Source organism: Schistocerca piceifrons, chromosome 2 (assembly GCF_021461385.2).
Source record: "Schistocerca piceifrons isolate TAMUIC-IGC-003096 chromosome 2, iqSchPice1.1, whole genome shotgun sequence".
Classification (NCBI taxonomy): domain Eukaryota; kingdom Metazoa; phylum Arthropoda; class Insecta; order Orthoptera; family Acrididae; genus Schistocerca; species Schistocerca piceifrons.
In genome coordinates, this window is record NC_060139.1 from 292,625,300 (window position 1) to 292,644,809 (window position 19,510).

At 38.1% G+C, this 19,510-nt stretch overlaps 1 protein-coding gene across 1 annotated transcript in view; it reads right to left on the reverse strand.

Annotated features, from left to right (window-relative positions):
- The window catches only part of LOC124777808 (probable ubiquitin carboxyl-terminal hydrolase FAF-X), a 301,616-nt gene that overhangs the window by 71,895 nt on the left and 210,211 nt on the right, over positions 1-19,510 (reverse strand). Inside the window, exons 30-34 of the mRNA XM_047253324.1 lie at positions 16,452-16,593; positions 15,248-15,401; positions 11,153-11,297; positions 8,877-8,994; positions 8,675-8,807 (exon numbers count right to left, since the gene is read on the reverse strand). Of these exons, the coding sequence (XP_047109280.1) occupies positions 8,675-8,807; positions 8,877-8,994; positions 11,153-11,297; positions 15,248-15,401; positions 16,452-16,593 (692 nt within the window). The remainder of the gene's footprint in view (positions 1-8,674; positions 8,808-8,876; positions 8,995-11,152; positions 11,298-15,247; positions 15,402-16,451; positions 16,594-19,510) is intronic.

Sequence of the window (19,510 nt, forward strand, 5' to 3'; positions counted from 1 at the left end):
CAACTTTACCAGCAGCTCACTGCTGTTAATTTCAGGTTTTAACCAGATTTCTGTACATTATATTATGTGAGCTCCATGGCTTTTTATGAGTGCTTCAAACTGTGACACTTATTTAAAGGACGACTTGAAACATATAGTTCAGATGTAGCAATGGCTCAATAACTGTGGTTAAAGCTCAATAGTGATACACTTCGATCTGAATACGCACATTCACGGTAAAGCTATAGAAGACTGCGAAGACACATCCAGGTTTAACTGTACCATTAATATAATGTTGCCCCCCCCCCCCCCCCCCCCCCCCAAAAAAAAAAAAAAAAAAAAAAAAAAAAAAACCTACTGCATTTTCCGTACAAAAGTGATTGCTGGGTACTGACAGAAAAATTAATAACTTGCACGTCAGTGAGAAGGACCATGAGTAAAACCTGTAACTTTCAGTCCAATGTTGGTGAAATATCAGAAAATCCTAGGAACTTCTTGTTTCATGTAAAGTGAATGAACAGATCCAAGTTTTCCATTCACTCTCTTGAGAATCCAACTTGTGTCAATGCTGAAGATAACAAACATTAAAATAAATTTTCAATTCTGCACTTAAAAACATATTCACACAGAACTATACCACCATACCAAAGTTTCACCATTTCACAGACCCACAAATGAGAGATATCGATATTAGCAGCCCTGGTATTGAAAAACACTTAAGACTACTTATAGCGAACACTGCAGCAAGCCCTGATGGAATACCAGTTATTTTGACTGCAGCAAGCCCTGATGGAATACCAGTTATTTTGCACTGAATATGACACAGAATTAGCAACTTTTCTAGTTCAAATTTATCAAGAATCTCTGGACTGGAAAGAGAGCCCAGGCTACTCCTGTCTGCATATGATGTTCCTAGAATTTGTGCAATTAAGCTCCAAGGGTGGACAAGAGAAACTTTCATGTTTTTGTCAATAAACTGGGCAACAATTTTCCCAATGTTCCCCAATGGGTATACATCACTAACATTAAGTGCAGAGCTGCTGCTCATTCTGCAGAGTCTTGGCGAGTGATGGGCCAAATGTTGGAGAGCAACAAACACAGTGGAAAAAGGGTATGGTTGAAGTTTACACGTAATCAGCAGAGAATCCTTGTCAGAAATAAAACTCAACAACTGAACGTGTCTGCCAAAGGTAAAACTTACATAATGATTTTGTAGAGCAATTTTCTACAAATCTTAGTTTCACAACTGCTTTTCTCCTGTTTTATGTATTTCAATGACCTCTCTATGCAGCCGTAGATAATTTGTCACTGTCGAAAAAATTTTGGTTTCAGAAAACTTCAGTTAGTAATGAAGGGCATGCCCAACTACAACAGATTTTTCTATTTTCCCTAGCTGCCAAAGACTTTTAAAGTTCCTTCAGCCTTGTATTCACACTTCTATTGGTAGTTCAAATGTAGACCTTACCATACAAACACATATATACTCCCCCCTCTGCCACATACCGACAGAGAGTGGTGTTAACCCTTTACAGATTGGAATGCTTGACATATTTTCTTTGTTGGTCTAAAAACTTGTTTATTGTTATGGTTTTAAAAGTCTTTACTGTTATTTGGTTGTAAAACTAATTACATCTTTCTTTGATTAGCAATTTTTCTTGAAAGCCTGCTTCATACATTTTAATTTGACATCCTGATGTTCCAGCATGCAAATTCTCTTGACATCGATGACAGGACTTTTAATGACACTTATGTTTTATTGTGGGTGATGATTGAATGTCCCATCTTTCCACTGTTAGGAATGGAAAAGTTTCATGGACCCTAACCATACAACCCTGAAGATTCACCAGCAGCTAAGACATCCAGCAGTCATGAAAGCCTTCATTGTATAGTATTGTATCAAAGAATCAACATGGGGGGGGGGAGGGGGGGGGGGGGGGGGGGGGGAACCCGCCAGCACCACCACCATTCAGGTAAAATACAGTTTGCTTTATTCAAAACTGTCATCTTGTAAACTATAGATGCAGAACAACAAGTAGGTACTGTCTTTCAAGATTTCTGAGAGGCTTTGGACACTGTACCACATCATCAACTACCAACTAAATATAACCACGCAGAATATCTTCCCAAATAAGTGACTAGCTCGAAGAGTATTTGACTAATAGGACCCAGTACAATGTATTGGTTTGCGAATGTTCCACAGAAATGAGAGTAACAATATATATGCCCCAAGGGAAGACAATAGGACCTTAAATGTTCACAATGTGCATAAATTATCAAACAGGATCAACAGTGCTATAAGATTGTTTGACGACAATGCTGTTGTGTACAAGAAAGTATTGTCATTGGAAGATCCTAAGAAACTGCAGAAAGACATGTACTAAAGTCCCATCTGAAGTAATGAGTGGTACCTCTAAAATTTAAGATAAATGTTTATGAGGACAAATTCCAATTACAATACTAACTATTAACATCTTGAGTACACTTAAGTCACGTAAGTATTTTGGAGTAATACTAAGAAGCAAACTGAAGTGCTATGTTCATGAAAAATCAGGGTTGGGGAAGACGAATGGAAGACTTCAGTTTGTTAAGGTTCTGGATAGCACCCAGAGAAGCTTAACAGGGTGCACTGTACCTAGTTCTTGCAAAATTCTGTTTGGTACATTTAGAGAGCCTGTATTCAAAGAAGACAGCATGGCTATTAGGCTGCTCCCAATATTTATCCATCATAGGGACCATGAGAATTAAATAAGAGAATAAGATGCATACAGATGCAAGCAGACAGTCATTCTTCCCCTTGTTCAACACTTGAATGTAATAGGAAAGAAAATTGATAATAGTGATACAAATGCTCTCCACCATGCACTGTATAGTGTGTTGCAACATAAATACATATATGCAGAGAGAGCAAGCATAAGCTTGAAAGTTGGTCTTCTTCTTCTGGTTCCTATCCATTCTGGATGTTGGCAACAATCTTGGCAGTGCTTTTCCTGTCACTTGCAGCTCTAAATAGCTCTGTAGAGGTTTTAGAGGTCCACATTCTGATGTTCATAAGCCAGGATATTCTTCTCCGGCCAACACTTGTCTTCCCTGGTATTTTTCTTAGCAGGATGGTCTGGAGGAGATGGGATCTATTATTGTTCCACATGATGTATTCCAGGTACTGGATCTTTCTTGCTTTCATGGTGGCCAGTGCTTATTTCTTTCTCTTTCTTCGTAGAACCTCGACATTTGTGATATGCGCTGTCCACGGTATTCTTAAAATTCTTCTGTACAGCCACGTCGTAAAAGCCTCAGAGCACATGTTTCAACACCATAGGAGAGGGTGGAAACTACGTAGCAGTGTAGAAGTATGATCTTTGTTGGTATCGCTAAACCGTGATTCTTGGAAAGGTTACTCATCTTAGCCCTGGATTTTCCAATTCAAGCTCTCACCTCATCAGAAAGATCCCACTGGTCATTTATTGTAGTGCCAAGGTATGTGCATTTACATACTTGCTCTATGTGATTTTGGCCTATCTTAATGTGGGATGCGGGGACTCTGTTTTTACTTATTATCATTGTTTTTGTTTCTTGAGGGTTGACATCTAGACCATATTCAGAGCTTTTCTGTGCAAGTCTATCGACAAGGTACTGCAAACTATGCTCACTATCAGAAAGTATTACTGTGTCGCCAGCATATCGGATGTTGTTAATATATTTTCCGTTCATGAGTACTCCCATCTATACTTCATCAGAGCTTCCATAAAGATGTGTTCTGAATAGATGTTGAAAATCAGTGGGGATAATATACAACCCTGCCTTACACCTTGTAGAATGTCTATTTATTCTGTATTCTCTCTGTCCAGCCTCACAGAAGCTGTTTCCAATATAGGTTCAAAATTATACATTGGTCTTTATCATCTAAACCATTGCTTCTTAAAATGTCAACTATCTTCTGGTGTTTTACTCTGTCAAAAGCCTTCTGATAATAAAACAGGCATAAATGTTGTAATTCACATCTCTGCACCTTTGACACAGTACCTGGATACTAAATAATGCTTCACACATGCCAAATGCATTTCTGAAACCAAACTGTGTAGAAGAAATTTGTTCTTCACAGATCTTGTTGATTCTTTGGTGAATGACCCTCAGAAATATCTTTAGCAGGTGACTCATGAGGCTGATGGTCCTGTATTCATCACAAGCCTTAGTTCCGGTATTTTTGGGTAATGCAATAAATTCAGATTTAAGCCATTCCCGTGGAATATTACCAGAGTTGTAGATTTCATTGAATATTGCAGTCAACCATTTTAAATTATCCTCACAGAGCAGCTTGAGAATTTCGGCATTCACATTGTCAGGACCAGGTGATTTACCATCTTTCATTCCATTTATTGCAGCTTGTACTTCTTCAGCAGAATTCTAGGTCCTGTTTTGCAATATATTTGAGGAAGTTCTGGCTAGTTGTCATAAAAGAGTTGTTCTACGTATGTTTTCCATGGTTCTTTAAGCTCATCGTGTCCAACTATTATTTTTCCTTCATTATTCACCAACCTGTTTCCTGTCCCTTTTCTGTAATTTCCTGTCACTTCCCTGACTTATTTATGAATATTGAAACTATCATGCTTAAATTGTAATTTCTCTATTTCATTGCACTGGTCCTTTATTTCTCTTTCCTTAGCTTCTCGTATCAGTCCTGATCTCCTTGATATTCTTGTATTCATCAGGATTACTTTTCACTTTCCTTCTCCTGTCCATGATTTTAAGCATCTCTTCAGTCATCCATGACTTCTTTTTGGTGACATTGGATTTCAGATGATGTTCTTTAACTGATTCCACTACAGAGTTTATCTTTTTACTTTTCTCTTCAGTGCACAAGTTACCTGACAAAGACTTTAGTTCATTATGAAGATAGACTCCTGCATTTTTCTCTTATGAATGATTCTTTCAGTTTGCGGATATCATACACTTTGACTTTTTTCTTGTGAACTCTCTTCATTCTGATTTTAAAGACAACAACCAGGGGAACGTTGTCCGAGTTTATGTCGGCGCCTGGATAGGTTTTCATAGAGAGACAGCTGTTTCTATATCTTTGATTTATCAAGACATAGTCAACCTGATTCCAGGTAATATTTTCATCTGAATCTCTTGGGGGATTTCCAGGTGTAGAGACTTCAGGGTGGCAGTGTGAAGAATGTGTTAGTTATTACAAATCTCCACTCTCCTGCAAATGCACTGAGTAGTTCGCCTCTCTCATTCCTTTCACCAAGTCCATAGTGACCCATATGTCGCCTTCGAATCCCCTTCCTATTTTGGCATTAAAATCTCCCATAATAATTGTAAGATCTTTCTTTGGTAGTTGTTGCAAAACACCTGGGATTTGGGAATAAAGTTCTGCAACTTCTTCACCACTACGGTCTGTTGTTGGAGCATAGACCTGAATAATGTTCAGTTGTGCGGGTAGAGCACATGTTTGGAGTGGCATCACTCTCTCTAAAACAGGTACACAATTAGTGACACATTCTGCAATTGCTGTAGATACTATAAATCATACTCCAGATGTATACTGTCCATTAGACGTTCCCGAGTAGTAAATTCTGTGTTCATTGATGTTACAAGAACCTGAACCTGGACATTGCATTTCACTAATGCCCATGATCTTAATGCTCATTCTTTCCATTTCTTGGATTGCAGTGTTGATTTTTCCAGCCTGAGCCATCGTCTTCACATTCCATGTGCTTATCTTTATGCTATCTTTCAATGATAATCTCTTCTTTGTGACAGCGTTGCTCGAAACTGTTACCCCCGGAGATCCAATTGGGGGACTTGAAACTCCGGAAAATTTGGTTTTGAACACAGCCATGATGTGCAACTAGAGAAATCCATAGGTTCTTTAATGTGGTGGTTTCTCATTGCCTACCACATTCTGATGCTGTTGACCAATCTGGTTCTTTCGCCTTCAGGGACGATTTCTCATCCCAAGGACAACAGAGTGCCCTACCCTCCAAGGAAGCCATTGGCACTTGATAGAAGGGGAACACTTATACCGGTGGTCACTCTGTTTCAGACACAGTTTAACATCATGCCCAGGACCATGAAAGTTGGTAATAATATTTATTGGCTTTTTAAGTATGTCCATGGCTCTCCCATCTCTTGAGCTGCAGGTGAGTGATTTCCTAAGAGGTGTGTGAAAACAGTAATGAGACATTTTTTTATCTACAATTTTTTTTTCCGAACAACAATATTTTTCCCTTCAAAGTAGTTTCCTTTGGTAGCTATACACCTGTGGAGTCATTGTTCCCAGACTTGCTAGCAGTGCTGATGGGCTTCAACTGGCAAGATCTTTCACAAGTCAGTCACAGTTTTCCAAAGTCCCAAAATGACATCCTTTTCCGATATTTTTCAATTGCAGGAAAAGAAAAAAGTGACAGGACTCAGATCAGGTGAATAGGGGTGCTGCAGGACAACAGGAATGCCTTTTGAGTTCAAAAATTCCGTGATGGAAGTGGCCGTGTGACATGGGGCACCGTCCTGACGCAGTATCTACTTGTTTGGAACATTTGGTCTCACTCGATTCACCATCTTCTGAGGCATTCAAGGACATTTTGTAAAACACTCGGTTGACAGTTTGTCCTGGAGAAACAAATTCTTTATGCATGATACTCCTACTGTCAAAAAACCAAATCAGCATTGTTTTGATCTTTCATTTTCTCATTTGAGCTTTTTTTTTAGTCAAGGAGACGTCTTAGTATGTCATGCCTCACTTTGCCACCTTGTCTCAGGATCGTACTCAAAAATCCAGGATTCATCACTTGTGACTGTACAATTGAACCATTTGTGGTCATTGACAATCCCTTCAAAAGGATGAACACATTTTTCTTCAATTATCCCTTTGCTTAGTTGTGAGGTTTCTTGGTAGCATTCTGTCACAAACCTTATGCCTGCGTAAATCTTCAATCAAAATTTGATGTTCAGTGAAAGTGTTAAACAGATTACCCATCATCTTCACTGTTATCTTCAACATGTTCCCATACATCCAAAAATGAATTGTGGCAGTGAAAAACTTGTGCTCTTGATAATGAATGTTACCCACAGATATATTACAACTTTTCAAAGGTCACACTCACGAACTTCCCATGTTTAACACAAAACCTGATTGCATAATACTGCTCTGAATTCCGCTGTTCCATTTTTGTAACACACAACACACTATCAAAACACATGTCATGGCCGTATGGAACTGAAAATTGGACTGAGCATCTGGAAGGGCTGAACACATTGATCTACACAAGTAGAAATACACTTTATGGTCCATTTCAACATCATGCAAATTACATTGCAACTTTTTTAAATTTATACATTGAATCATTATATAATATAACAACAACAATAATTTAGATGTGAATTTTGCTGAAAATAGATGTTAATTTTGCCCAATGTAGATGCTAAATTTGTCAAAAATAGACACTACTTTTTCAGTCTCTATTCATTAGTACACTTTACAGAAGTTACCATCTGCAGTTGTTTCAAGAAAATCCAAATAATTCCAGATCAGAGCACTTTGAAAAATTGGGTTTAATTTGCTGAGTTATGAGAAGCTGCTTCAAACAACATAATCCAAATTACTCTCACAGTGGAGCAACATGTCACATAATGAACACTATTATACAGAGTTTTCAACAACACAGCTGCCCATTTAATTTAAAAACAATAGTGTGATAAATGCAACAAGGAAGGCAAAGCAAGTCATAGCTGATACACAGGAATGTAGCAATCTGTGGCACAGAACTGGAACATTCAAATAATAATGCAATCATAGGTAAAGTTGTCATCAATATGAAGGATGGTTTGAACACCAGAGTGCTTTACTAGGCACAATCATATTGGAAGTGGTGGTATGCTCTTGCATTCCTTTGACCATTACAGGGAGGACCTAGAGTTTAATGTGGACTCTGAACCAGTTGCAACTCAGCATGTTACATGTTACACTTCATTGTCAGGGATGAAGGAAGTGGTAAGTGATAGATAAAAAATGTAGAATCCCCTGAGAAATTGGCCCTGGATGTTGAATTTGCAGTCTGACATTTGACTGTTGAGCTAACGCAAGTTCATTGAATGACTTACTCTTTAGATCTAGTTCTGACAATTGTACAAATTTCACACACAAAAAAATTTTGCTCACTTGTTTGTGAAATGTGGAACAGAATTATAAGCAATGACAAAGAACACACAAGATCTGCTTTTCAATTTAAATGAAACTTCCAATGTATAGCAAAACTGTACTTACCATTATAAATGAAATAACAAACAAGGAAGAAAGATAACACCCCCCACCCCAGCACACACGGCACAAATATTAGCAAGTGGATGCCTAGGTAGATGGTTGTTGAGGAAGAATAAAAAGCACATATTCCTCTCCCAACATTCTGTAATTTACTCTTTCACAACTACCTGGCAGGTAACTGTTCACAAATAGAATGTGTGTTTTTTGGCAAGTGTATTTGCTGGTGCCATTGGTCAAGCTGATGCAAGTTAGTTGTTGCCTTTGTTCAAAACAGTACTTAAGTTTGTTTAATAGTGAGTCTGTGCTAACTTCCCAACTTATTTTGTGTTTGACACAACTAATTCTATTTCACTTGGGTGAAGAATTAAAAGTTATCAAATTTCTTTCAAGTCCTGGTGTGCAAACACCAATAACTGAATATTTGAATCTTACATAATGATAGTTCATTGAAGCTCTTCACAAGAAGGTTCTCTTCCACGTCCAGACGTGTGTAGAACAACATATAGGCATTCCACCAGCGCTTCTGTCTCCTGTAGCTCATTCTCTTCAACATGTGGTCAAACACCTAAAACAGATTGCCTCAGTAAGAAACTGTGTCACAGTAAAACATTATTACTAACAAAAAAATAATTACCTCTCCCATATAATCACCACCAAAGCACTGTGTCTTCATTTCTTCATCATCATCCATTTTACACTCGCTCACTTCACCATCATCAAATTTGTACCACTTCGAAGTACCATCATTTTGCCTGAAATTTATTTGATATATGATGATCATTAAAATACTGTAGTATGTGCATACATTTGCAAAGTTCCTCAAGATCAGCAGGAAACAAGGGGGAGGAGGAAGCAATCATCCTGAATTTACAACTACACATTAAATGACAATGTTCACAGCGTAAAGTGCTTTAAGACAGGATTGTTATCAAAAATTGGCTTTATACCTAGGCTGGGCAACTGGCAGCACATGAGCCAGATCCAGGTGTCAATTAGGGGAGAGGGAGAGGAGGCGGCAGGGTGGATGGAGGGAGATGGGACTGCAGAATTTTGCAACTGATCTATGTAAAATGTCTTACGAAAAAAAAAAAAAGAAAAAAAAAATATAATAATAATAATAATAATGATGTTCCTGATCGGTAAATAATGTAAACGTCTGAAGATTCAGTGAACATAAAATGGATGTACTCTCAAAATAATGGATTTTAAGGCATAATTTCTTGGTTGTAGTATGTCAAGAAGGGGTGACATTTGTTGGTGCTTTACCCTACAAACATTAATGGCACGGATGATATAGTTTTGATTTCATGGGCTAGGAGTGCTGATGTCACATCATGTCATGTGACAAGGTGGCCCATGACCTTAAATAAGAATGAGTCAGGCACATGGATCAAAGAAATTTGCCCACACCTGCTTTACAAAGGGTGGCTATTATAATAATCTCTACATACAGCGCCAAAGAAACTGGTATAGGCATGCATATTCAAATACACAGAGATGTGAACAGGCAGAATACAGCACTGCGGTTGGAAACACCAATTGTTAGATCAGTTACTGCTGCTAAAATAGCAGGTTATCCAAGATTTAAGTGAGTTTGAACGCGGTGTTATAGTTGGCGCACAAGCAATGGGACACAGTATCTCTGAGGAAGTGATGAAGTGGGGATTTTCCCATATGACCATTTCACGAGAGTACCATGAATATCAGTAATCCAGTAAAACACCAAATATCTGACATGGCTGCAGCCAGAAAAAGATCCTGCAACAAAGGGACCAATGACAACTGAAGAGAATCGTTCAACATGATAGAAGTGCAACCCTTTCACAAATAGCTGAAGATTTCAATGCTGGGCCATCAACAAGTGTCAGTGTGCAAACCATTCAATGAAACACCATTGATATTGGCTTTTGGAGCCGAAGGCCCACTCATGTGCTCCTGATGACTGCATGACACAAAGATTTATAGCTTGCCTGGGCCCGTCTTCTCTGACACTGGATTGTTGATGACTGGAAGCACATTGCCTGGGCAGACAAGTCTCGTTTCAAATTGTATCAGGTGGATGGATGTGGGTATTGAGAACCTCATGAATCCATGGACCCTGCATGTCAGCAGGGGACTGTTCAAGCTGGTGGGGGCTCTGTAATGGTGTGGGACATGTACAGTTGGAGTGATATGGGACTCCTGATATGTCTAGATACACCTCTGACTGGTGACACACATAAGCATCCTGTCTGATCACGCCCATCCATTCATGTCAATTGTGCATTCCGAAGGCCTTGTGCAATTCCAGCAGGACAATACGACACCCCAATCATCCAGAATTGCTACATGGTAGCTCCAGGAACACTCTTCTAAGTTTATACATTTCCGCTGGCCTTCAAACTCCACAGACATGAACATTATTGATATATCTGGGATGCCTTGCAACGTGCTGTTGGGAAGAGATCTCCACCTCCTCGCACTCTTAATGTATTTATGGGCACCCCTGCAGGAATCACGGAGTCAGTTCCCTCCAGCACTACTTCAGACATTAGTCAGGTCTATGCCACATCATGTTGCAGCACTTCTGCATGCTCGTGGGGGTCCTACACGATATCAGGCAGATGTACCAGTTTCTTTGGCTCTTCAGTATATATGTGGTATTGTACTTTCTCACAAAGCAACAGCTTTCTATTCTAATTGAACTGATTACTGCTACCAAGTATTTTAGATTTTCTTTCTGGATTGCCAGTATTACTATGATTTTCATGTCTACCCTAAACATCCTGCATTTGTGTAAACATCACCACTTATAAACATTTAAGTTATTTTTTCAGCACTAGCAACACAAAGTCATTAAACCTGTATTAGGATTTAAGCTTTTCATAAAATTAATCAATCCCTAACAGAGAAATTGCAAATTAAACCTACTTGTGCAAGATGTAGGAGTAGTAATGTCCGCCACTGGCTTGACCACTGTGAACAACAATTCCTGATAACTGATATTTTGTACACAAGTCCTTTGAAATTTCTTCATAGTCAATCATCTCACCTTCCAATTTTGCAAGGCCTGAAACTGAGAATATTTAAATAAATATAAGGACTTCAAAACATTTAATTTTTAAATACGTTATAAAAATTCAATATACTGTATTACCCTCATAAGAAAAAGCAAAGCTGTTTTTGCAGGGCTTCCTTTAAGAGTGTGAGATATGCATGTGAGCAGTAATAATAATAGTAATAATAATATTTAAAAAATAATAATTTAACAGAGTATGACACGACCTTAAAACAGTGACTGATTACAAACACTTTGAAAAATCAGGCACTGAACAGAGAATGGTATAAAAAATAAAAACTGGAAAATCTATTATTCTGCATGCCAATCACCTGTTGGTAATGTACACATTTGGAAATAAATTCTGGACAAAGTTTCAGCTCTTCAAACTATGAAAATTATCTGGGGACAATTATAAACACAAAAATACACAGTTTACAAGTAACAGTAACCACCTTATTTACAAACACAAATATCATAGATGGAATCAGCAGCACACTCACTATCATAATCAAAATTCACAGCTTTGGCATGTCAAAAATGATAAACAGTGCATCAAGAGTAACTAAGGATTCCATCAGTAGTCATCATGTAGGTACAAAAATAGATAGGGAACACTAAGATTTTTGATACTTTAATCATTATGCCTAAATAATATAAGCTGGATTGAAGAAAACTCTTCAAAGTGCAGACCTCAAAAAATAACTTTTAAAATATAAAAATTTTTCAGTGGGAAAATTATAAAATCACAGGGAGCCATGTCTGTTCAGTACGTACTTCAACAGGCAAAATTAAAGTACTTTGGTGCTGCTGTGTTCTCTCTTGTTGTTGCTGTTGTTGTTGTTGTTGTTGTTGTTGTTGTCGTCTTCAGTCCAGAGACTGGTTTCATGCAGCTCTCTACGATACTCTATCCTGTGCAAGCTTCTTCGTCTTCCAGTACCAACTGCAACCTACATCCTTCTGAATCTGCTTAGTGTATTCATCTCTTGGTCTCCCTCTATGATTTTTGCCCTCCACACTGCCCTCCAATACTAAATTGGTGATCCCTTGATGCCTCGGAACATGTCCTACCAACCGATCCGTTCTTCTAGTCAAGTTTTGCCACAAATTTCTCTTCTCTCCAATTCTATTCAATAACCCCTCATTAGTTATGTGATTTACCCATCTAATCTTCAGCATTCTTCTGTAGCACCACATTTCGAAAGCTTCTATTCTCTTCTTGTCCAAACTATTTATCGTCCGTGTTTCACTTCCATACATGGCCACACTTCATACACCGAGCGAGGTGGCGCAGTGGTTAGCACACTGGACTCGCATTCGGGAGGACAGCGGTTCAATCCCGTGTCTGGCCATCCTGATTTAGGTTTTCGGTGATTTTCCTAAATCGCTCCAGGCAAATGCCGGGATGGTTCCTTTGAAAGGGCATGGCCGATTTCCTTCCCCATCCTTCCCTAATCCGATGAGACCGGTGACCAAGCTGTCTGGTCTCCTCCCCCAAAACAACCCAACAAACAAACTTCATACAAATACTTTCAGAAACGACTTACTGACACTTAAATCTATACTCGATGTTAACAAATTTCTCTTCTTCAGAAACGCTTTCCTTGCCATTGCCAGTCTACATTTTATATCCTCTCTACTTCGACCATCGTGAGTTATTTTGCTCCCCAAATAGTAAAACCCCTTTAATACTTTAAGTGTCTCATTTCCTAATCTAATTCCCTCAACATCACCGGACTTAATTTGAATATATTCCATTATCCTTGTTTTGCTTTTGTTGATGTTCATGATATATCCTCCTTTCAAGACGCTGTTCATTCCGTTCAATTGCTCTTCCAGATCCTTTGCTGTCTCTGACAGAACTACAATGTCATCAGCGAGCCTCAAAGTTTTTTCTCCCTTAGTGATCAATAAAGTGTAGGTCAGAGGAGGTTAGAAAGGAGAGGCAGGTCACAAACCCCAGGTTCAGAGGGACCTGTCCATTGGCAGGACAAGGGCAGAGATCAAGTGTAACCATATACTACAGAAAGTAACTATTTTTTCCAACTGTGTTGTCAATGTTCCAAATGACAGTAAGTATGAGATATGCAGAGAGATGTGTCATGGAGAGGAGCAGTTCAAATATAGCACACTAGTAAGCCATATGTGAACTACAGTTCAGAGATGACAGAATATGGGAAATAACAATGGATTAATGGGAAAAGAAATTTAAATATTTAGCACAGTTGAGAACTAGAGGGAAGCAGAAATTTCCAACTCAGTGGTAAGATATTGTTCTACTTCTTGTTTTATTTGCTGCTGAATAGTACCAACTAACGCGAATTCTTTACAGACAAATGGAAAAACTGGTAGAAGCTGACCCGAATGGAAAAACTGGTAGAAGCTGACCTCGGGGAAGATCAGTTTGGATTCCGTAGAAATGTTGGAACACGTGAGGCAATACTGACCCTACGACTTATCTTAGAAACTAGATTAAGGAAGGGCAAACCTACGTTTCTAGCATTTGTAGACTTAGAGAAAGCTTTTGATGATGTTGACTGGAATATTATCTTTCAAATTCTGAAGGTGGCAGGGGTAAAATACAGGGAGCGAAAAGCGATTTACAATTTGTACAGAAACCAGATGGCAGTTATAAGAGTCGAGGGGCATGAAAGGGAAGCAGTGGTTGGGAAAGGAGTGAGACAGGGTTGTAGCCCCTCCCCGATGTTATTCAATCTCTATATTGAGCAAACAGTGAAGGAAACAAAAGAAAAATTCGGAGTAGGTATTAAAATCCATGGAGAAGAAATAAAAACTTTGAGGTTTGCCGATGACATTGTAATTCTGTCAGAGACAGCAAAGGACTTGGAAGAGCAGTTGAACGGAATGGATAGTGTCTTGAAAGGAGGTTATAAGATGAACATCAACAAAAGCAAAACGAGGATAATGGAATGTAGACGAATTAAGTCGGGTGATGCTGAGGGAATTAGATTAGGAAATGAGACACTTAAAGTAGTAAAGGAGTTTTGCTATTTGGGAAGCAAAATAACTGATGATGGTTGAAGTAGAGAGGATATAAAATGTAGACTGGCAATGGCAAGGAAAGCATTTCTGAAGAAGAGAAATTTGTTAACATCGAGTATAGATTTAAGTGCCAGGAAGTAATTTCTGAAAGTATTTGTATGGAGTGTAGCCATGTATGGAAGTGAAACATGGACGATAAATAGTTTGGACAAGAAGAGAATAGAAGCTTTTGAAATGTGGTGCTACAGAAGAACGCTGAAGATTAGATGGGTAGATCACATAACAAATGAAGAAGTATTGAATAGGATTGGGGAGAAGAGACGTTTGCGGCACAACGTGACTAGAAGAAGGGATCGGTTGGTAGAACATGTTCTGAGGCATCAAGGGATAACCAGTTTAGCATTGGAGGGCAGCGTGGAGGGTAAAAATCGTAGAGGGAGACCAAGAGATGAATACACTAAGCAGATTCAGAAGGATGTAGGCTGCAGTAGGTACTGGGAGATGAAGAAGCTTGCACACGATAGAGTAGCATGGAGAGCTGCATCAAACCAGTCTCAGGACTGAAGACCACAACAACAACAGTACCAAATGTGGATAAGTGAAACCACATTATAATTTTTCTCAAATCAACTGCGTTATTCACAAATCAAAAATTATTCCAAAATTATAAATTTTGTAAATGTATAAATAAAGTCAGATTTTCAAATCCTACAAATTTCTTGTGAATTATTCAGCTTTTTATGGGCCAGATGCCTTATACTTTGTGACAGGGTAAATGCAAGTTAAAAATGCAGTGTTCCCAATCACTACTTAGAAGTGGAATAACCATACAGACAACCATCTATTATGACGACTTAATGCAGCTGTATTTATATGTGACAACTGAACATGGAAATAATTAAGTCACATTTTGAGATTACCATGCCACAGAAGTGTTAACTCACATGTACATTTGAATTGCTTACCTGTGTATGGTTCCATGTCTAAATCTCTTGGGAATTCAAAGTAGTCATTGAACTTAATTGCACAAACACGTTCAAAATCATATTCAAATCTCTTAAGCTGAATGGCTAAAATTGGTGGCAACTTCTTCACACATAACCGCTTAACTGTAACAACCTGCAAAGAAAAATTACAACTTTTAAAGATGTATACATTGAAGTATACAAAGTCTTACATTACTCCATCCTTATGTTTTCTTTGGTGATATCATATGTAAAGAAAAATATAACAGAAAATTGCAAATATTTATATATTGTGCTGCGCCGAATGTTTAACGATTTTCTTTGAAAGCTTGCATTATAGAAAGAGAGAGCCCTGCTCAGTATGAATAATCTTGTGTAAAATACAGTATCATTTTCAGATTTTCAAATTTTCTCTCAGTAATGCTCTCAAAATGTAATTGTAATCATAATAAAAAATTCAAATATGGCAGCAATTCTTTACATCCACAGGATACTCACATGAGAAGATTAATTAATGAGATTTATTTTAATTTTCAATAGGAACTACTTCCCATGCATACATATTTACTTTTTTAAAAAAATCCAAGAATGGAATGAAGTTTTACTGGGCCATGTCTGTGGCTATAAGGAACACCAATTCTCTGTCACTGAAACTGTGAATTTCAGTGAGAATGCAGTCTTCTAGAACATGTAAAGATGAAATGGCACGATTCTGAATATGGTGGAAATGTACGTACCCTTTATGTCATATTATATTGTGCACACACCAATATTTACAAGAAAATCTGAAGTTTATTATGTTGTTCAACCGAGAATATCTTATCTTTTTTTAGGATGACAATTTGTAATCAGCTAGACGCAGGCTTTATTCAGTTACTTTAAAATGTACCATACATTTCAATTTGTAACTGCAGCAGGTTACCAGTTAAGTTATTAAATAGTAAATGAAGTGTAGCTGAAGCTATAACAAAAAAAGCAGCAAGTGATGTTTCAATGAAGAAACAATTATGCAGGAAGCAGCATTTGCATTTTGGTAATAAAATTTGGCCACACTAAAGTGATATGCCAGCATTCATAATAGAGGTTCCAGATGTTATGTGTGTATGTACAGATATTTTGTTAATATTTACTTCTCAGAAACTAGACTTAGAAAGAAAGATGAAAGTATTAGATTGAAAGATGAAAGTATTGGATTGAAACTCACTTTTTTGTTACACTTTTCACAGTGGTATGCATCAGCTCCCTCAAGAAGTTCACCTTTCACATACTGCTCCAATGAGTCAAGGAGATTACTGTGATTTCTGATGTCCACACTTATAACACTAAATGGCTCCTCTTTAGAATACCTGAAAGAAAGAGAGTGAGTATATCAGTATGTTAGTTTTGTCCAACACAGGGAAAGAATAAAGAAAATGCCTACATATCACACTAAAACATCAGCAGTTTAGCTGCAGCACAATTCAAAGTTGAAATAAATTCTTTGAATAACAAATGAGTACCTGGGTGCAACAAGAGCATTAAATGGGTAATGTTGTCATTGCATAAACATGTGCATTGCATTCTTCAAACATTTGACTATCATCTTTAAAGAAATTAGTTCCATATGACGTCGCTAGATGGCAGGAGCTCTTTGGAAAGAAGATAGCGTCAACGCTTTTGTTGCACACATGACTTCAGTTTATTGTTCATACATGCAGCACAGCCACATGGTGAAGATGGACGTTAGTGACGAATATGTTACTTCGGAAGAAGAAATTATCGTTGATGACAATGACAGCAACAGTGCAGAGTTAAAACGACAACGCAATTCGGAAAGATGGAAACGAAATGTTGCTAAGAAGCTTCGAAATTCTGGCAAAATGTATGAGTCTGTATGCACGGAGGAAAAAAGAAGAAGAAGAAGAAGAAGAAGAAAGAGAGAGAGAGAGAGATCCAAGAAATTCAAGCCAGTTGAATCATGTTGCATGAAGAGGACTGCATTTTATTCCTTCAAGTGGACAAAATTTAGTATTATACAGTACTGCTTATTTTTATATTGTAGTCAATATTTGTTGCAATCTATCCTAGGTGCTGTCAGAGTTTACAAATTTATCAACAGAAGCAACTGTTGTTGCATTTTGAGATAGTAGTGACAATGTACTTCAAGATGTGATCCTGGTGGGATACATATCAAAAAACGAAAAACGAACTACATCTCTCAGTCCTGAAGCACAAAGAAAGAGCCATTATTGGACATATACCATAAAACGTAATGGGGTCATAAAAATAGTTTGTCAGAAATTTTTACGATCTGTGCTGCAGATTTCTGAAATGAGGCTGAGATCAGTTCATAACACAGTAAAGATAGGTATGTTATGTCAACACTAACTTATCCATGTAACAAATATTGTTTTAAAGTCTGTAATATTTTCTTCAATAATCAGACTCAATAAAAATTATTTGGGGTGATTCTGTTATGTTCCAGGTGCTATTCCTAATGACAAAAGGGATAAACACCATAATCATCCCTATAAGACGGGGGGTGTCATGGAGAGGAGCAGTTCAAATATAGCACACCAGTAAGCCATATGCGAACTACAATTCAGAGATGACAGAATATAGGAAATAACAATGGATTAACGGGAAAAGAAATTTAAATATTTAGGACAGTTGAGAACTAGAGGGAAGCAGAAATTTCCAACTCAGTGGTAAGATATTGTTCTGCTTCTTGTTTTATTTGCTGCTGAATACTACCAACTAACATGAATTCTTTACAGACGAATGGAAAAACTGGTAGAAGCTGGCCTCGGGGAAGATCAGTTTGGATTCCGTAGAAATATTGGAACACGTGAGGCGATACTGACCTTACGACTTATCTTAGAAGAAAGATTCAGGAAAGGCAAACCTACGTTTCATGCATTTGTAGACTTAGAGAAAGCTTTTGACAATGTTGACTGGAATAATCTCTTTCAAATTCTGAAGGCGGCAGGGGTAAAATACAGGGAGCGAAAGGCTATTTACAATTTGTACAGAAACCAGATAGCTGTTATAAGAGTTGAGGGGCATGAAAGGGAAGCAGTGGTTGGGAAGGGAGTGAGACAGGGATGTAGCCTCTCTCTAATGTTATTCAATCTGTATATTGAGCAAGCAGTAAAGGAAACAAAAGAAAAATTCGGAGTAGGTATTCAAATCCATGGAGAAGTAATAAAAACTTCAAGGTTCGCCAATGACATTGTAATTCTGTCAGAGACAGCAGAGGACTTGGAAGAGCAGCTGGACGGAATGGACAGTGTCTTGCAAGGAGGATATATGATGAACATCAACAAAAGCAAAACAAGGATAACGGAATATAGTCAAATTAAGTCGGGTGATGCTGATTAGGAAATGACACACTTAAAGTAGTAAAAGAGTTTTACTATTTGGGGAGCAAAATAACTCATGATGGTCGAAGTAGAGAGGATATAAAATGTAGACCGGCAATAGGAAGGAAAGCGTTTCTGAAGAAGAGAAATTTGTTAACATCGAGTATAGATTTAAGTGTCAGGAAGTTGTTTCTGAAAGTATTTGTATGGAGTGTAGCCATGTATGGAAGTGAAACATGGACGATAAATAGTTTAGACAAGAAGAGAACAGAAGCTTTCGAAATGTGGTGCTACAGAAGAATGCTGAATATTAGATGGGTAAATCACGTAACTAATGAGGAGGTATTGAATAGAATTGGGGAGAAGAAGAGTTTGTGGCACAAGTTGACAAGAAGATGGGACCGGCTGGTAGGACGTGTTCTGAGGCATCAAGGGATCACAAGTTTAGCATTGGAGGGCAGCGTGGAGGGTAAAAATCATAGAGTGAGACCAAGAGATGAATACACTAAGCAAATTCAGAAGGATGTAGGTTGCAGTAAGTACTGGGAGATGAAGCAGCCTGCACAGGATAGAGTAGCATGGAGAGCTGCATCAAACCAGTCTCAGGACTGAAGACCACAACAACAACAACAACAACAACAACAACAACAACCACCTGGTACAAAGACTAATTTTTATAAAAAGGAAAATTCAATCCAGGGAATTGTTAAATTCAAAAATACCCAAATGGGCTGTTATGCCGAAGTTCGCCAACCAGATCTGCTTCCAGCCAACCTCCACTAGACGTGTGTGCATATGTGGGGACACTGTGTGTGTGTGTGTGTAATTATGACCTATGAAAAATATATCAAATTGTGCTGGATGTCCAGCATCCTGATGATTTGAAGTCTTACGTCTGCATGGTGGCTGCCACACTTGTGGA